Source organism: Stomoxys calcitrans, chromosome 2 (assembly GCF_963082655.1).
Source record: "Stomoxys calcitrans chromosome 2, idStoCalc2.1, whole genome shotgun sequence".
Taxonomy (NCBI): domain Eukaryota; kingdom Metazoa; phylum Arthropoda; class Insecta; order Diptera; family Muscidae; genus Stomoxys; species Stomoxys calcitrans.
Genome location: NC_081553.1, coordinates 79,718,795 through 79,738,712, shown reverse-complemented (window position 1 = coordinate 79,738,712; position 19,918 = coordinate 79,718,795). Strand labels below are relative to the sequence as shown.

The 19,918-nt window shown below is 39.9% G+C and overlaps 1 protein-coding gene across 2 annotated transcripts in view; it reads left to right on the top strand.

Moving 5' to 3' along the window:
- Positions 1 to 14,245: 14,245 nt before the first annotated feature.
- Positions 14,246 to 19,918, top strand: part of LOC106091693 (uncharacterized) — an 869,146-nt gene continuing 863,473 nt past the window's right edge. For both annotated transcript variants that reach the window (XM_059363681.1, XM_059363680.1), the window contains exon 1: positions 14,246 to 14,920. In XM_059363681.1, coding sequence (XP_059219664.1) covers positions 14,725 to 14,920 — 196 coding nt within the window. In that variant the 5' untranslated portion in view covers positions 14,246 to 14,724. The remainder of the gene's footprint in view (positions 14,921 to 19,918) is intronic.

Below are 19,918 nucleotides of genomic sequence, written 5' to 3'. Positions count from 1 at the left end.
GTTACGGTGGCCTCCGCCGTAGCGAACTAAGCGCCCAAATCGGTAAGGTAGATTTTTTATGATACGATCTGCCTGTTTATTATTCCACATTGCGCAACTCCCTAATTCACTGAACTTCTTATCCCTTAATTCCACATACTAGTGGCGACCACAAAAATAGTTCACAACTCCACATTTTTGGCCAGACTGGTGCTTAAAATACCTTAGGTTAGATAATGCTGAAAAAAAGATGCGGATATTACTCCGCCCCAGAAAATTGGTCCCGAAAGTTGGTATCAATTCTTGCTCTACCCTCCAAGACCTTTCACTTAAGCTCCACATTGACATGGTCGGTTAATAAGCCCGATTTAGGGATGTTTTGGGGAGTGGGGTGGTCCCCCAAATTCTAAGTCCGGAAAATATATCAGCAACGTGTTCTATTCTCATAAAACTATTGGGTTGCCCAAAAAGTAATTGCGGATTTTTTGAAAGAAAGTAAATGCATTTTTAATGAAACTTGGAATGAACTTTAATCAAATATACTTTTTTTTTACACTGTTTTTCTAAAGCAAGCTAAAAGTAACAGCTGATAACTGACAGAGGAAAGAATGCAATTACAGAGTCACAAGCTGTGAAAAAATTTGTCAACGCCGACTATATGCAAAATCCGCAATTACTTTTTGGGCAACCCAATAGTTCACAACTCCACATTTTTGGCCAGACTGGTGCTTAAAATACCCTAGGTTAGATAAGGTTGAAAAGAAGATGCGGATATTAATCCGCCCCAGAAAATTGGTCCCGAAAGTGGATATCATTTAAGCTCCACATTGACATGGTCGGATAATATGCCCGATTTTGGGGTGTTTTGGGGATTGGGGTGGTCCGTCAAACACTAAGCCTGGAAAATATATCAGCAACGTATTATATTCTCATACAACTGTATATCATTTATTTAAACCCCATATTTGCCATTGGCCTCAAAGTTGGATATCAAATTCGTTTTCTAATCTCATTTAAACTCCTTGTTGCAAAAGTCAGCAAATGTGTCCGGTTTGGGGTATAGGCCCTAAAAACTATGAATATTTAGTACCACTCTCGTTAAGACCCAAATTGTCTTGGTGAGCAAATATTGTACATCCTATTTGGGGGTTGTTATGGTGGTGGAACGTCCCCTGAGCACTTGGCCCCTAATGTTGATATCAGATACGTGGTCAATACCTTTAATGTGAGCTCCATATTTCCATAGTCGGCAAACATGACCGGCTTGGGGGGTGTTTTGGGGGGATGGGCGGCCACTCAGTGAATTGGCCTTGAATATATATATCGGATTGTTGTTCTACTCTAAAAACCCTCTCATTTGAGCCTCATATTGCAATAGTCAGAAAATACTTCCTATTTGGGTGGTGTTGTGGGGGTGGTGTGTCCCCATTGACACTTTTCCCAAATATTGATATCAAATTCGTGCATTACTCCCATAGACCTCAGATTCTAATTCTATACTCAAATACCTTTTATTTAAGACCCATATTCCCATGGTCAGTAAATAAGTCCTGTTTGGGGGGTGTTTTGGAAACGTGATCCCACATTTGGATATCATATTCGTATTCTACTCGCAAATACCTTTCATTTGAGTCCCATTTTGCCATGATCTGTAAATATGTCCGATTTAGGGGTGTTTTGGGGTTTGGGTGTTGTTGTGGGGGTGGGGTGTTGTTGTGGGGGTGGTGTGGCCCCATAGACACTTTTCCCGAATATTGATATCAGATTCGTGCTTTACTCTTAAAGACCTTTCATTTGAGCCCCATATTGCAGTGGTCGTAAATTTGTCTCCTTTGGGGGATGTTTTTGGTAAGAGGCGGCCCCCCAAACACTTGGTCCCATATTTGGATATCAGATTCGTATTCTACACTGAAACACCTTTTATTTAAGCCCCATATTTCCATGGTCAGTAAATAAGTCCTGTTTGGGAGTGTTTTTGGGGAAGGGGCGGACACCCACATTTGGATATTTGATTCGTATTCTATTCGCAAATACCTTTCATTTGAGTCCCATATTGCCATGGTCGGTAAATATGTCCGATTTAGGGGTGTTTTGGGAGTTGGGGTGTTGGTCCCCCTAACACTTGGTCCCACATTTCGATAGTAAATACGTTTTCTTATCCTAAATACCTTTCATTTGAGTCCCATCGTGATTGGTCTAAATATATGTTAGGTAGGTTTTAGGGTGGGGCGGCCCCCCAGGTACCCCATTCCAAATTTTTATTTTCAGGGTACTATATGAGAGCACACAAAATTTCGCTTAAATCGCACCACCCATCTCCGAGATCAGGCGTTTCTGAAAATTAGGGTAAGGGGAGGGTCCGCTCCCCCTTTAGATATCAAAAAAATTTAGTACCCTATTCTCACCCCTGGATCATCACCATCTGGGGATCCGGGATCATCACAAACAATCAAACACAAATAGATTTTTATATATAAAAAGAAGTTTAGTAATAATTTTTTGACTTTCACTACTCCTCCTAACTTTTGATTCGTTGAAGATTTCTATAAATCCTAAGAAATGCAAATAAACCCCAATAATTGGATATGACTTTCATTGAATTTCAGGCAGTAGCCTTCGGTTAAAAGTTATTATTTCAATATTTGACTGTTAGCAACTATTTATGTTGCGTAGTACTTTAGCTCTTTTTTGCCAACTGAAAGTTCATTTCAATCCCTCAACTCGATTCTTTGTTACACAGAAGTTTTCGTAATTGCTGAAAGCAAAAAAAAAAAAAACGATGAACTGTTCATTAATGCTCCCCTTGGAAACATTTATTGAACTATGGGCCCTCACTACTTTTCGCAATCGCTGCAATTTGCCATTGTATTGTACTTGCATTACTTGTTATGGCCTTTTTTTTTGCTATTGTCAACAAATTCAATTTAACTTTGACTTTTTGCTCTCATTTTGCTGACAATTTTTTGCATTTTTATTGAATGTTGTTCATTATTTGGATGATGATGATAGTTTTTGTTTATCTTTCTTTGGAAGGAGGTTGGGTTGTAGGGTTTGGGTTGAATTTTGCCACCATTACAGTTTTGACTTGCAAGAGAGCCTTAGGGTTGTTCAATACTCAAACACATGTTGCGTCTAGTCTAATTTTTGTCATAAATATTCAACATACTTAACCAGAGGCCACCACATTGCCTTTTGTTAAAATATTCATATGATATAAATTTTAATGCATATTTTACACATCTCTTATGCCTAACAAAAACACCAAAGTCTTTGCATAACTTTCTTTTTTTTGGGGAGTATTAGTTTAGTATGAAAACTTTCAGCGAATATTACAGCCTTACGTCGGTCGCCCTCGTTGCTGTTATCCTGCCCAATATTCTACATTCTTAGTAGTCCTTGAAACATTTGTCTACAAGTAAATGAATTTCATTATTTAAAAATTTTTGCGTTACTTTTTTTTTTTTGTTGTGCTCTTTCTCCTTTACTTTTGCCAGTTTCAGTTTCTGTGCTTTATTTCTTATTTCGATGCATAACTTTGTTTGCTACAGCATTCTGTGCAATGTTGCCAAACAAACATGCAAACAGATAGACAGACATACAAAGTATTTTTCTCCATTTTTTGTTTGTTATTTCTCTTTACTTTAATCATGCCCTCATTCCGGTATAGAGTTTTCGTTTATTTGCTCTTTCTGCAATTTGTACTCTACAGTACTATGAAGGATATGCGACAAGGACATCTAACCAGGGGCAGTAAAGTAAATTTTACAAAATTTTTAGAATGAAAAGTTTGCTATAAAATGAAATTTGAAAAAAATTTTCCAATATATGAAATTTTGGCAAAATTTCCCATAGAAGAGAAATTTGGACAAAATTTCCTGTAGAAATGAAATGCTGACGAAATTTCATACACCTAAGAAATTTTAGCAAAATTTTCTTTCCGAATTAGATATAGCTCCCACTTTGTACTTATAGAACAGGTGGAGGTTTATGAGACGGTCGCCACCGCCCGACTTTGCAAATTGCGAATTTTGCCCATGAACATTTCACTAAGGAGCAGGAGCAAACTTCTCACATATCAATGAGTGCAGTCCGATTAAGTTTAAGCTCAATAATAAGGGTCCTCCTTTTTATAGCCGAGTCTGAACGGCGAGCCGCAGTGCAACACCTCTTTGGAGAGAAGTTTTACATAGCATAGTACCTCACAAATATTGCCAGCATTGGGAGGGGAAAACCACCGCTGAAAATTTTTTCTGATGGTCTCGCCACCGCCCGACTTTGCAAATTGCTAATTTTGTCCATGAACATTCCACTAAAGAACAGGGGCAAACTTCTCACATATCAAAGAGTGCAGTCCGATTCAAGTTTAAGTTCAATGATAAGGGGCCTCCTTTTTATAGCCGAGTCCGAACGGCGAGCCGCAGTGCAACACCCCCTTTAGAGAGAAGTTTTACATGGCATAGTACCTCACAAATGTCTCCAGCATTGAACATTCCATTTAAGGAACAGGGGCAAACTTCTCACATGTCAATGAGTGCTGCCCGATTCAAGTTTTAAGCTCAATGATATATATCCATTATATAGCCGAGTCCGAGTGGCGTGCCTCAGTGCGACACCTCTTTGCGGATAAGTTTTCAAATGGCTGCCAAACCATATGGTACAGTACCTCACAAATGTCGCCAGCATTGGGAGGGGAAAACCACCGCTGAAAATTTGTTTTGATGGTCTCGCCAGGATTCGAACCCAGGCGTTCAGCGTCATAGGCGGACATGCTAACCTCTGCGCTACGGTGGCCTCCACCGCCCCACATTAGACTTTCCTTGCTGGGCACTGGAGACTATTCTAGATATCCGACCCATAGACATACAGATTAACTGTGAGGCAGCCATTGCGGCTATCAGACTTAAGACGATGGGAAAATGGATAGAGGATGGGAGCAGGTCATACTATCGTGGTATAATCAAGGCGACGATAAGAAACCTGGAAGGAATGCAAGAGGTTTCCGATCGGTTACCTGAGACGACACTTGAGGTCGAGTGCGAAGTACTGGTGCCAGTGGTACAGTCTCGGACAGAACCCTAGTATTGTCATCTGGAAGATTATGTTACACAGATGGATTAAAGCTAGGGAAGAGATTGTGCCTGGGGGTCTACATTGAAAACCTAGGGACTGAGATCTGTTTTAGACTGCCTGACATAATGCTGTACTGCGGGCGGATATCCCGACGATCACGGAATGCGTTAGGTGGTGTGGTGCTAACGCTATGAAATTGAGTGCCAATATCTTTACGGACAGTAAAATTGCCATAATGACAATAACAACCAGGAGGGTAAGATCACAAACAGCCTTGGAATGAAAGAAAGAGATTAACGCCTTCTCTGAGGATGGCACCATGCGCATCATTTGGATGCCGGCCTATAAAGGAGTAAGGGGGAAGAAAAAACAGACGATTTGGCAGTGAAGGCCAGTGGACTTCCGTCAACAAACTTGCTTAAGCCAAAGCCTTTCGGGTCGACGCAGTCCGAGTTAAGAGCGTGGACTACGTAGGTGCAATTAACACTGTGGAAGAGCGAAACGGCCGGTAGGACGACGAAAATCCTATGGGGAGATCCGAATTGTGAGAAGACGAGTTTATTACTGAAACGAAGCAAGCAGGAGGTCAGTAAGGACTTAGGTATCATAACACGACACATAGGACTACGAGCTCACTTATGAAAAATCGGTGCGGCAAGTGATTGCATGTGTAGGACATGCTGAGAAGATGATGAGACTTTGGACTATTTCACGGCTAACAGACACCGGCACTTAAGTGGGGACACATAACCAGACATGAACCTACTAAGAGGGGTTGTATGGAAAGCAATTAGTGATTTTGTATACAGCACCGGATTCCTGACTTAAATTTTCTTTGACGATGTAATGTTTTAGTATTTAGGGCGCACAACAAGCCGATCACTTTCTAAGGTGTATAACCAAAGTGACATGGCTTTCCTACATTACCTACTGGTTATTAACGTAAATAATGAAAATAAAATTAAAATTTATTTTCTTCAATTAATTTCGTGGTCATTTAAGCTCGACTATTGCAAGAAAGAAGAATTTATTCAAATGACCGGCTCCAGTAGCCAAAACAAATAAACGAAGATGATTTTCAATATATTTTATTTTTGTTGGAAGGAGGGAGAATATTCAATAAAGCTATGGTATTAAGGCTAAAAATGGTTTGATACTAAAGCCAATCACAGATTGGTATTAAAACCAATGCCAGTTCGGTAATAAAGTTAGTGCCAAACGGTACTTATCATTTTATCTCTCATCCATACTGCATGGAATTGCTTTGTTATCATATGGAGTGGCTTTACTATCAACACTATATCACACTGAATTGAACACTTTTGGTATCAACTTTTCTCTTAATTGGAAGTAAAATATTGACAAAATCTCCTATAGAAATGAAATTCGAATAAAATCTCCTATAGAATTGAAATTTTGACAAAATCTCCTATAGAATTGAAATTTTGAAAAAATGTCTTTAATTTTTCAGTAACTGTATCCTTCACCTCCACTGTAGTACAGGGTATTACAGATTTTTTTGCAACGCTACGAAGTAGGCGAGGTAAACCCATTGACAAGTACACCGATCTGCTTAGAATCACCTGGTGCTTCCATTTAGCTATGACCGTCTGTCTGTCCATGTATTCTTGTGATCAAGGTGCAGGTCGCCTTAAATGGTTCGCTTGGTCCAATTTTGGCATACTCTTTCCAACATTTCGCCCGGTATCTCACGAATAAATGCTTCAATGTTGTCTTCCAATTCTTCAATGGAAGCGGGCTAGTCATAGCCCCACAAAACCTAGTCTAGAGGTGTTAAATCAAACGATCTAGGCGGCCAATTGACCGGTCTTGAACGTGAAATAAAATGTTTACCAAACTCTCCTCTCAATAAGTTCATTGTTACGCGTGCTATGTGGCATGTGGCACTTTCTTGTTGAAACCACATATCATGGAAGTCAAGCTCTTATATTTTGGGCAAAAAAAGTTGTATATCTTCTCATGATAGCGCTCACCTTTCACAGATACGTTACGATTCGCATCATCTTTGAAGAAGTACGGTCCATTGATGCCACCAGCCCATAAACCGTATCAAACTGTAACTTTTTCTGGATGCATTTGTAGCTCTTGCAATGCTTCTGGCTGATCTTCACTCCAAAATCGACAATTCTGCTTATTTACGTTCCCATTGAGCCAAAAATGAGCTTCGTCGCTGATCACAAATTTTCCAAAAAAAAATTGTCTAAAGGCGTTAAATCGCACGATGTCGGCTGCCCGAACATGAAATAAAATGTTTACCAAACTCGCCTCTCAATAAGTCCATTGTTACGCGTGCTATGTGGCATGTGGCACTTTCTTGTTGAAACCACATATCATGCAAGTCAAGCACTTGTATTTTGGGCAAAAAAAGTTGTATTTCTTCTCATGATAGCGCTCACCTTTCACAGATACGTTATGATGCGCATCATCTTTGAAGAAGTACGGTCCATTGATGCCACCAGCCTATAAACCGTATCAAACTGTAACTTTTTCTGGATGTATTTGTAGCTCTTGCAATGCTTCTGGCTGATCTTCACTCCAAAATCGACAATTCTGCTTATTTACGTACCCATTGAGCCAAACATGAGCTTCGTCGCTGAACACAAATTTTCGATAAAGAGCCCATTATGCGTTGCTTTAGGTGGTTCGGGTTCAATTCTTGCACCAGCTGTATTTTGAGAGGCTTCATACCTAAATCCTTCCTCAAAATTTTCCACTTTGTTGAGTAACAGAGGGCCAATTGCTGCGAACGGTAACGATGCTATAATTGAGGGTCATCATTAACGCTGGCCGATACAGCCGAGATATTTTCTTCAGTTCGCACCCTACGTAAGCGTGCAAATGCAAATTTTGCCCATGAACATTCCACTAAGGAACAGGGGCAATCTTCTCACATATCAATGAGTGCAGTCCGATTCAAGTTTTAAGCTCAATAATAAGGGGCCTCCTTTTTATAGCCGAGTCCGAACGGCGTACAGCAGTGCGACACCTCTTTCGAGAGAAGTTTTACATGGCATAGTACCTCACAAATGTTGCCAGCATTAGGAGGGGAAAACCACCGTTGAAATTTTTTCTGATGGTCTCGCCAGGATTCGAACCCAGGCGTTCAGCGTCATAGGTGGACATGCTAACCTCTGCGCTACGGTGTCCTCCTACGTAAGCATATTGGTGGTTAAATGTCTAACAGTGTAAATTTGGTGCGAAATTTAGTCACAATAGCCCGAATAGCCACATCAGTGGGTCGATTAAACTGACCATAAAGTGGAAAAAGTGCGCAATGAACTTTCTTAACAGAGCACGCATTTTGATAATAAAATTCAATATGCAAGCGTTGTTCGTTTGTAAGACGATTCATAGTTGAGTTATAGAACAAACGGAAGATGTTTGACAGTGAAACAAAACACGAAACGTGAGTGAGCTGTTGCCAAAAAGATTATAGCTAGGTTAGGTTAAGTGGCAGTCTGCCATCATCCTTTATTATGTAGTCTACCTTTCCTCGAAGGAAAATTTGTTGTAGAAATAAATTTTTGAATTTTTTTTTAAGAAAAATTAGTTTTCGGATGATTTAACATTGAAAATGTTGGGTAACATTGGTTTCTTAAATTTTTATCTCTGAAATAGCACCACCTTTGTTCGTATTTTCTCTGTAATCGCTTTTCTTTGGTTCCATTGATACTTTGTACAGTAGGGTATTAAAATGTTGCCTTAGTCTTTACTTATTTGTTTTTTAGTCGTTTTTACCATTCTACCATTGAACCGTGTTGCTGCATAAGAAGCCCTTCGATGCACACTTAAAAGTCAGCAGAATCTCGAAGCAGTTTTTTAGCAGTCCAACAGACACTCACACCATCCCTTGTAAATGGGGCACATTCCATAGTGGGTGGCACAGGCATTGAGTCCAGGAAATGATCTGCATGGTAATGTTTGGCAAAAGAAGAAAAGTAATCACAAAAAAAAAAAAAAAGAAAAATGGAGCACTATAGTGAAAGTATTTTCTGTGAGTCCGTGTATGGGTGTGTGAGTGTAAACACTTATTAATATGCATAGTTTTCTCTCTTCTACTTCGCATCTCTTGTGTGATATTAAAAATGACCTACTATTGAATGTTATTAAATTTTTTTTTGTTTTTTTTTTTGCTCTTAACATTAGCTTTAAGGATATTTAAGTAACTTTGTAAGTAGATTTGCTGTAAAGTAGATTTAATGAAAATCGAGCAAAGTTTAAATGAGTCTTGTGCTTGAACTATGAGATGAGTATGATTTACAGAATTAGGTGAATTTTTTATACGTTTTGTTTAGGGATATTAGAAATGGGAGACTTTGAAAAAAATATTGATTTTTGATTAATTTTTGGTATCATTGTGAGACACATAAGACTGCTAATGCAAAATAGGTATGGCAAATAACAATGTGTGTTGATAATGTGAGGAAGATGTCCAGACATTGGACAATGCCCGGCCTTAGCGGCTAATGGATGCCAACACTTAGATGTCGATATGATACATAACTTGAACCCGGTTGGTGGCCTAGAATGGATAACTTGTAGGGGTTTTGTGACGTAGACATTAGAATTGCTGGCATAGATTTTCTCGAGGTTAGGTTAGGCTGAAAAGAGGGTACGGATATTAATCCGCCCCATGCCACTGTTGACATAACCTAATCGGCTTGTTGTGCGCTCTAAATACTAAAAAGTAACCTAGAAAAGAAAATCTTAAATTATCGCAGGAAAATTAACAACTTCCGTAGTTGTTTTTTCAATCCAAGTTGATATTTTTCAAAATTATTTTTATCTGTGCAGATAAGTTACGATCCGCATCATCTTTGAAGAAGTACGGTGCTACTTACTAAATCCTAAATTGTTTTCCATGACACGCCACTAAATTCCCTATGTACCGGTCTCTCTTAACCGGGAAAGCCTGGCAATGACATATGAAATGCTCCAACGTCTCATCAACCTCCCCACATGCCATAACTTGCCGCACCGTATTTGCATAAGTGAGCTCGTAGTCCTATGTTTCCCATTATGATACCAAAAGCTTTACTGATCTCTTTCTTACTTCCTTTCAGTAATCTTCCTCTTCTTACTTCCTTTCGATCCGGATCACCCCATAGGATATTCGCCGTCTTAGCGATTGTTTCGCTGTTCCACAATGTTACATGCGCTTTTGTCGCCCACGCCCTTACCTCGGACTGCGTCGATCCGAAAGACTTCGGGTTAACCAAGTTTATTGACCATCACCGCCAAATCGTCTGCCCTTTTATTCCCTCTTACTCTGTCATTTCCCGGCACCCAAACGATGAGGATTGTACCATCCTCATAGAAGGCGTTAAAAAATGCAAATTTTGCCCATGAAAATTCCACTAAGGAACAGGGGCAAACTTCTCTCATATCAATGAGTGCAGTCCGATTCAAGTTTAAGCTCAATGATAAGGGGCCTCCTTTTTATAGCCGAGTCCGAACGGCGTGCCGCAGTGCGACACCTCTTTGGAGAGAAGTTGTACATGGCATAGTACCTCAAAAATGTTGCCAGCAGGGGAAAACCACCGCTGAAAATTTTTTCTATTGGTCTCGCCAGCATTCGAACCCAGGCGTTCAGCGTCATAGGCGGACATGCTAACCTCTGCGCTACGGTGGCATACGTCTGAAAACATACGTCTGCTAAATCATGATCTGTCAAGAGGCAGCACGTGGGCGAAAGCCAATGACCTGTGTCTCAACCCTGTAAAATCCAAGTATGTTGTTATCGGAAACAGTATGTCTCGTTTTTCATATGATGATGGTATATTCATTAACAACGCTAGATTATAAATCGCTCCTCATGCAAAGAACTTGGGCGTGGTTATTAGAAGCACTCTGACTTGTAGTAATCATATCGACTCTGTCGTTGGTCAGGGATATTCAAAATTGCGTGCTCTCTGGGCCACTCAGTCGGTTACTTCGCTGCGGGTTAGGTCTCTCTTGGCAAAGACTTGCGACGACGACGGCGTGAATCAATCTCTGAGTACTCTATATCCCTCTGTGGCATCTCGTTGCAGCACTTGTGGTATTTGAGATCACGCTCTCTCTCTTGCACTCTTGTGACGATGACGGCGTGAATCAATCTCTGAGTACTCTATATCCCTGTGTGGCGTCTTGTTGCAGCACTTGTGGTACTTACTCTCTTGCACAAACTGATTCGCACGCAGTAGTAATGCTCATTGAATTATTTCATCATCAACAAAGTAATGTAGGTAGGCTGGGGGATGCATGCAAGACTACCAAAGATGAGATCAAATCTCAGCGGCGGCAGAATTGTTTTAGAGTAATAGTATAGAGAGTGACGGAGAAAAACCCCAGAGCAGGCAGTGAACGAATGAGAACAAGCGTCAAAATAAATTGTTGCAGGAAAATTGACAAATTTCTTCGTTCTTTTTTCGACTTAAGTTGTTGGTTCTCAAAATTACTTTTTATCTGAGTATGCCTCCCATCCTAGGTGGTGTAGGAAATTTTTTACTGAGCGACCTAGAAATTATGGATGTGCATTATCTTTGTGCTACATTTTCGTAGAGTCAACGGATTACCTCCGAATTCAATCTCCACATTACAGCATAATCTCGCCGCAGGGATAGATATACTATTTTTTTATACCCACCACCGAAGGATGGGGGTATATTCATTTTATCATTCCGTTTGCAACACATCGAAATATCCATTTCCGACCCTATAAAGTATATATATTCTTGATCAGCGTAAAAATCTAAGACGATCTAGACATGTCCGTCCGTCTGTCCGTCTGTCTGTTGAAATCACGCTACAGTCTTTAAAAATAGAGATATTGAGCTGAAATTTTGCACAGATTCTTTTTTTTTGTCCATAAGCAGGTTAAGTTCGAAGATGGGCAATATCGGACTATATCTTCATATAGCCCCCATATAGACCGATCCGCCGATTTAGGGTCTTAGGCCCATAAAAGCCACATTTATTATCCGATTTTGCTGAAATTTGGGACAGTAAGTTGTGTTAGGACCCTCGACACCCTTCATCAATTTGGCTCCGATCGGTTCAGATTTGGATATAGCTGCCATATAGACCGATCCGCCGATTTAGGGTCCTAGGTCCATAAAAGCCACATTTATTATCCGATTTTGATGAAATTCGGGGCAATGAATTGTGTAAGGCCCATCAACATCCTTCGTCAATTTTGTTCAGATCGGTTTAGATTTGGATATAGCTGCCATATAGACCGATCCTCCGATTTCGGGTCTTAGGCCCATAAAAGCCACATTTATTATCCGATTTTGATGAAATTCGGGACATTGAGTTATGTTAGGCCCCCCAATATCCTTCGTCAATTTGGTTCAGATCAGTCCAGATTTGGATATAGCTGCCATATAGACCGATCCTCCGATTTAGGGTCTTAGGCCCATAAAAGCCACATTTATTATCCGATTTTGCTGAAATTTGGGACAGGGAGTTGTGTTAGGCCCTTTGATATCCCTCATCAATTTGGTGCAGATCGGACCAATTTTGGATATAGCTGCCATATAGACCGATCTCTTGATTTCAGGTTTTGGGCCCATTAAAATGCTCATTTATTGTCCGATGTCGCCGAAATTTGGAACAGTGAGATTTTGCTGAAATTTGGGACAGTAAATTGTGTTAAGCCCTTTGATATCTCTCATCAATTTGGTGCAGATCGGACCAATTTTGGATATAGCTGCCATATAGACCGATCTCTCGATTTCAGGTTTTGGGCCCATTAAAATGCTCATTTATTGTCCGATGTCGCCGAAATTTGGAACAGTGAGTTAAGTTAAGCCCCTCGACATAATTCTGCAATATGGCACAGATCGGTTAAGATTTGGATATAGCTGTCATATAGACCGATGTCTCTTTTTAAGGTTTTGGGCCCATTAATGGTGCATTTATTATCCGATGTCGCCGAAATTCAGGTATACAATTTTCACCGGATTTTGATGAAAGGTGGTTTACGTATATTCCCGAGGTGGTGGGTATCCAAAGTTCGGCCCGGCCGAACTTAACGCCTTTTTACTTGTTGTCTTTATGTTCTAAATACTACCTTAAAATATAAATAATGTACATAGAATCCTTTTGGCTTATTTCAATATTTTCTGGGATAAACAAAAAACACTAATTTCCCTTGTTTTCTTTAATTGCAGGTTTGCTGTACATCAACATAACTCTGGAGAAATAAACCCTTCCAGCTATAAAAATGAATACCCACACACTCACATAAAAACTTTATTTTTTTTTCCTGTGTTTTGCAAAAACATCCGTTTTAAAACTAAGACTGACATTTGAAATTAAATCCTTTCTCGTTACCGGTAACTTAAAAGATATCCATCGTTGAACAAATGAACAATCGCCCGAAGGAGAAATCCAATTTTAGTACTAGGGGAAGGCCAATAAGAACGCAATAGTGAAGAAGTAAAAACAAACAGAAAGAGAGCGTGAGTGAGTGGTAGTGAAAAAGAGAAAAACAAGTTAATTAGCGTTAAAAAAAAACAACCATAAGACCCCTAGAAAAAATACTAAGGAAAAAGGAATTAAAATAAATAAAGCTAGAAGAGGGGACACTAAAGAGGGGCCAAGTATAAAAATCAGCTCAAAACCAAAGTGGAGAATAGACAAAAATTCTCTATATAAGCGCTCAAAGGTACCGAATGCCATACTTAAGGTAAAGCTAAATCCGGCAAAAAAAAAAAAAAACATCATTCTCTTGACTGCCCTGTGTCATGGCAAATACAAAAACAATGGCTCTTGTTGCATCATTAACATGGAAAAATGCTTTTTCTTATCCGCAATGAATCGGCAACACAAACAACATCAACATCAACAACAACAACAACATTCACAGAGACTAGAACCACCACAACGCAAACGACTACAGCGGAACAAGCGGCAAAGGCATTCTCATTCACATCGCCATTGCCAACAACACCCAGGGCAGCAGCTAACAAACCGCCCCCAACACTTTGTGAGAAAAGCCAAAGGTAGATATACGGTACCGAAACCCAAGCAACTACTGTGGCGGCAAAATAAGGTCCCACATTAACGAGTTTCCTTGCACTCTCATAAAAAACTTGCCATACCAATACTTGGGTAAAAATCAGCTTTCCTGTCTCCCTCGTTCGCTGTTCCTCGTTGCTGCAAAACGCCCCAAAACTCACGAACACACACACACACAAGAGCGAGAAGGGAGCTAAGCCTTTTTGCGAAATTGTAACGCTTTCGAAATTAAATTGTTACATCCGCCGCCAGGAAACATTAAAATTGTTCTAGTTTATTTGAAGCAGCGCTCTTTTTGCAGCAGTCTTCTTCTTCGTTTTTGGCTAAACCATTTGTTTTGCATTTTTACATTCGCTACCTCCCTACCACCTCCAATACCAATCGACACACACACACACACACATGATAACCAGTCCGCGCGAAAGAAAGAGATAATAAATTATATGCATTGGCGAAAACAAAAGTAATTCGAAATAGTTGCAAACAAACATAAAAAAAAAATAACACCCAGCAAGGTATTTACAACGAAAAGAAAAACACACAAACCGAACAACATCTTTGCCAACCCTCGCATTGCAATCACTAAACAAATATACGCGTAGGTGGTAGGTGACCTCACCATCACCTCTAGCGCTCAACACAAACAAAATGCTGCTGCATCACCAGCCACGTTGTATAGGAGGGGAAGAGGGCACAACCATCAACATGGATTTGTTTAAAAGTCGAAGGATTTCATCGCTTCTAACATGGCGCCATTGCTTAGCTGCTATTACGTTGCTGATATTTGTGGCGAATTTAAGCACCACCAATGCTCAAATTGATTGGGACGACGATGATGATCCAGGTGAGTAAAACCAAAAATAAACTTTATTTGCCCCTAAGACTTTGATTGATTATGGATATTCTAACTTGTGTGTGTCTGTGATTTATGAAAAATCTATAAGAGATTTATTTTTTTTTTTTTTTGAAACATGTCTTTGAGGAAGTTGAAAGCAAAGGAAATTAAATAAAAATTTGAAGAAGAACAAGAAACAAAAATGGAAAGCTCCAATCTGGCAAAAGTTAAAGCTTTGAATAATTTAAGGAGTCAAATAGGAGAATCGGTTTATATGGGGGTTTTGTCTGTGGCTTTTGTGGTAACAGAGTGCTATGTCTCCATCCATTATTATTCTTAGGCAAAATTTGTTTGACATATTCAGACCATTATGGTACCACGGTAACGACAGGCCTGCCCTCTTGTGGGAATCGAACCTAAAACACCCGCACTGGGGGTCGAGCACCTAAGGCACCCGCACTGGGGGTCGAGCACGCTACCAACTTGCTACTGTGTGGGTTGCGTCAGAGTGATTTTTGGTTGTTAGTTATAAAGATTTGTCTTTTTACAAGCATCAAAATCGGTCAGATGGCCATTTAGTCAATCGCAAATGTCATCAATTTGTGTGCCTGAAACCATGGTTGTACATCCTTTACATATGGCAAGATTTCGATGTCGTCCAAAAAGGAATACCGGATAGCTGATGGTTAAACAATACTCCAAGTTTGAGAACTGATTGTTTCCCTGTTCTGGGATTCCACATATATTTCACACATTCCATATACATTTGGCTGACCACATCGAAACCCTTCGAAAAATCAAGAGCCACTAATCTGTTTTGTGCCATGGTTTAGATCTTGACTTATATGTGGGGTTGTGCCAGATTGCATCAAAATCGGTAAGATGGACGTTTAATCAATCGCAAATGTCTTCGATCTGTGTGCCTGAAACCATGGTCGTACAACCTTTACATATGGTAAGATTTCGATGTCGTCCAAAAAGGAATACCGGATAGCTGAGGGTTAAACAAAGCTCCATTTGGGAACTGTCTAATTCCCTCTTCTGGAATTCTACATATTTTCCACACATTCCATATACGACTGGCTGACCACATCGAAACCCTTCGAAAAGTCAAGAGCCACGAATCTGTTTTGTGCCACAGAGAGTTTAGACCTTGACTTTTATGGGGGTGATGACGTGCAATGTAACCATCATGATATGAAATTTGCTGATGCTTGTCACATGGAAATTCTCTTACAAGGCTCGGGAGGGATAGTGAGTTATGCGACTTGGCTACAAGGCAGAGAAAACAAGTAAAATGGCGTAAAGTTCAGACGGTCCGAATTTTGGATACCCACCACCTCTGGTATATATGTAAATCACCTTTCGTCAAAATCCGGTGACAAATACTCACCTTATGCCCCATGGCAGCTACATATTTGATCTTTTTAGTAGCTATTGGGTTGCCCAAAAAGTAATTGCGGATTTTTTTAAAAGAAAGTAAATGCATTTTTAATGAAACTTAGAATGAACTTTAATCAAATATACTTTTTTTACACTTTTTTTCTAAAGCAAGCTAAAAGTAACAGCTGATAACTTACAGAAGAAAGAATGCAATTACAGAGTCACAAGCTGTGAAAAAATTTGTCAACGCCGACTATATGAAAAATCTGCAATTACTTTTTGGGCAATATACCTAAAAAAAAAAAAACATATCGGAACCATTTACGACACGGATGTGGAAAAGCCTAACATAAGTTTCTGTGTCAAATTTCAGTGAAATCGGATTATAAAAGCGCTCTTCATGGGGTCAAGACTTTAAATCGAGATATCGGTCTATATGGCAACTATATACAAATCTGGACCGATATGGACCAAATTAAAGAATATTGTTGAAGAGCAAAAACTCACTGTCCCAAACTTCGGCGACATCAGACAATAAATTCGCTTTTTATGAGCTTAAGATGGTAAATCGGCGGATCGGTCTATATGACAGCTATATCCAAATCTGGACCGATCAGGGCCAAATTGAAGAAGAATGTTGAAGGCAAAACTCACTGCCCCAAATTTAGGCGACATCAGACAATAAATGCGCCTTTTATTGGCCCAAAACCTTAAATCAAGAGATCGGTTTATATGGCAGCTGAATGCAAATCTTGATCGATCTAGGCCAAATTGCAAAAATATGTCGAGGGGCTTAACTTAACTCATTGTCGCAAATTACGGCGACATCACCGATGCGTCTTGTATGGTCCCAAAACCTTAAATCGAGAGATCGGTCTATATGGAATCTATATTCAAATCTGGACCTATCTGGGCCAAATTGAGAAACGATACCGAAGGACCTAACACAACTCACTGTCCCAAATTTTGGCGAAGTCAGACAATAGATGCGCCTTTTATGGGCTCAAAACCTTAAATCGAGAGATCGGTCTATATTGCAGCTATATCCAAATCTGAACCGATCTGTGCCATATTACAGAAGTATGTCGATGGGCTTAACTTAACTCTCTGTCCCAAATTTTTGGCTAAATCTGACAATAAATGCGCCTTTTATGAGCCTAAGATGGTAAATCGGCGGATCGGTCTATATTGCAGCTATATCCAAATCTGGACCGATCTGTGCCATATTGCAGAAGTATATCGAGGGGCTTAACTTAACTCACCGTCTAAAATTTCGGCGACATCAGACAATAAAGGCGCCTTTTATGGGCTCAAAACCTTAAATCGAGAGATAGGTTTATATGGCAGCTATATCCAAATCTGAACCGATTTGGGCCAAAGTAAAGAAGGATATCGAGTATCGAAGGGCCTATCACAACTTACTGTCCCAAATTCTGGCAAAATCGGACAATAAATGCGCTTTTACGGGCCTAAGACCCTTAATCGAGAGATCGGTCTATATGAGAGCTATATCCAAATCTGGACCGATCTAGGCAAAATTGAAGAAGGATATCGAATGGCTTAACACAACTCACTGCCCTAAATTTCAGCAAAATCGGATAATAAATGTGGCTTTCTGGGCCTAAGACCCTAAAACGGCGGATCGTTCTATATGGGGGCTATACCAAGCTGCTAAATAAACTGCTTATGGACAAAAAAGAATCTCTGCAAAGTTTCAGCTCAATATCACTATGTTTTAAGACTGTAGCGTAATTTCAACAGACAGACGGACGGACATAGCTAGATCGTCTTAGATTTTTACGCTGATCCAGATAATTTTTACTTTATAGGGTCGGAAATGGATATTTCGATGTATTGCAAACGGAATGACAAAATGAATATACCCCCATCCTTTGGTGATGGGTATAAAAAGAACGTTCTATGATTCTTCCTCAACAACTTCAGTAGAGGGGATCGCTTTCAGAATATAACAATAACAAGCGTGTCCTTAAGAAATTTAAAAGCATTTTGTGTACCCTTCACCATACGGTGAAGGTATACTAGCTTCGTCATTTCGTTTCTAACTCACTCATCGAAATATTGATGTAAGACCCAAGAAAGTATATATACTCTTGAACGTCTTAAAATCCTAAGCCTATTTAAACATGTCCGTCCTTCTGTCTATCGAAAGCACGCTAATATGCTTCTAAAACCCTACAAAGTGTATATATTGTCCTGATCGTTGTTACATTTTAAGTCGATCTAGCCATGTCCACCCGTCTGTCTGTCCGTCCGTCTGTCGAAAGCACGCTAACTTTGGAAAGAGTTAGGCTAGATGCTTGAAATTTTGCACAATTACTTTCTATTAGTGTAGGTCAATTGGGATTGAAAATGGGCCAAATCGGTCCATGCTTTCATACAGCTGCCATATATACCGATCTTGGATCTTGACCTCTTGAGCCTCTAGAGGGCGGAATTCTAATCCGTTTTGGCTGAAATTTTGCACGTGGTGTTTTGGTATCGCTCCCAGTAACTGTGATAAGTATGGTTCAAATTGGTTCAGAACCTCATATAGCTCCCATATTAACGGATCTCACGATCAGACTTCTTGAGCTTCTAGTGGGCGCAATTCTCATCAGAATTGGTATCACTTCCAACAACTGTGTCAAGTATGGTCTTAATCGTTTGATAACCTGAGTTTGCTGCCATATAAACCTATCTCCTAATTTTACACTCTTTGGGCGCAATTTTTTCTCGATTTGCCTGAAATTTTAGAGATGGTATTTCTCAGCCATAACAAGAACGATCCATATCGTTCTCTAGCTTGATGTAGCTCATATATGTATTGCAAAAGTCATTCAAAGAACTTGACAAATGGTGGAAGGTGTATAAGGTTCGGCCAGGCCAAACATAGCACGCTTTTACTTATTCGTTTGATTCCTCAGAGTAAGTTTTCTGAGTGCGGATTACTGGCCCAGCGCCCCAACCTCATGATATAGCACATTTATCTCTCGATGTCGCGATTTCTTGCTTTAAGATCCGAAGCCCTCTTCTTGACCTCTCTTCAGAGACTCTTCTCTAGAAATCGCTGACTGCCTGCGGCCGCATTTGCACTTTCTCCGCTTTAAGGGTTTTTTTCCAAGGACTCTATAAAAGTAGACCGATAGGGACAGCCATATGTTTTCCCGCCGATTTTGATAAAATTTGTAAAAAGCAAGTTTTGGTTGACCTCTCTACCATTTTCTTGAGTATCGTCTACATCCAGATATGGTCTAATCTGGACGACTGTTTAAAATTCCATCAAAATGGGATAAAATATACTCATTTTATGGGCTCATTACTCTATATTGGGAGATTGGTCTATATGGCAGCTATATCCAAATATTGTCCGACCTAGTCGATAGTCTACAATACAAAGAGGTTTAGGGGGGTACCAAGGCTCACTATTTCAAATTTCATCGAAATCGGATGATAGAGGCTCCTCTTATAGGCTTAATACACTATATCGGGAGATCGGTCTACATGGCAACTATATCCAAATATGGTCCGATCTGGACAATATTCAACAAAAAGGTGTAGAGGTCTACCAGAAACCACTATGTCAAATTGCATCGAAATCAGGTAATAAATGGACATTTTATGTAC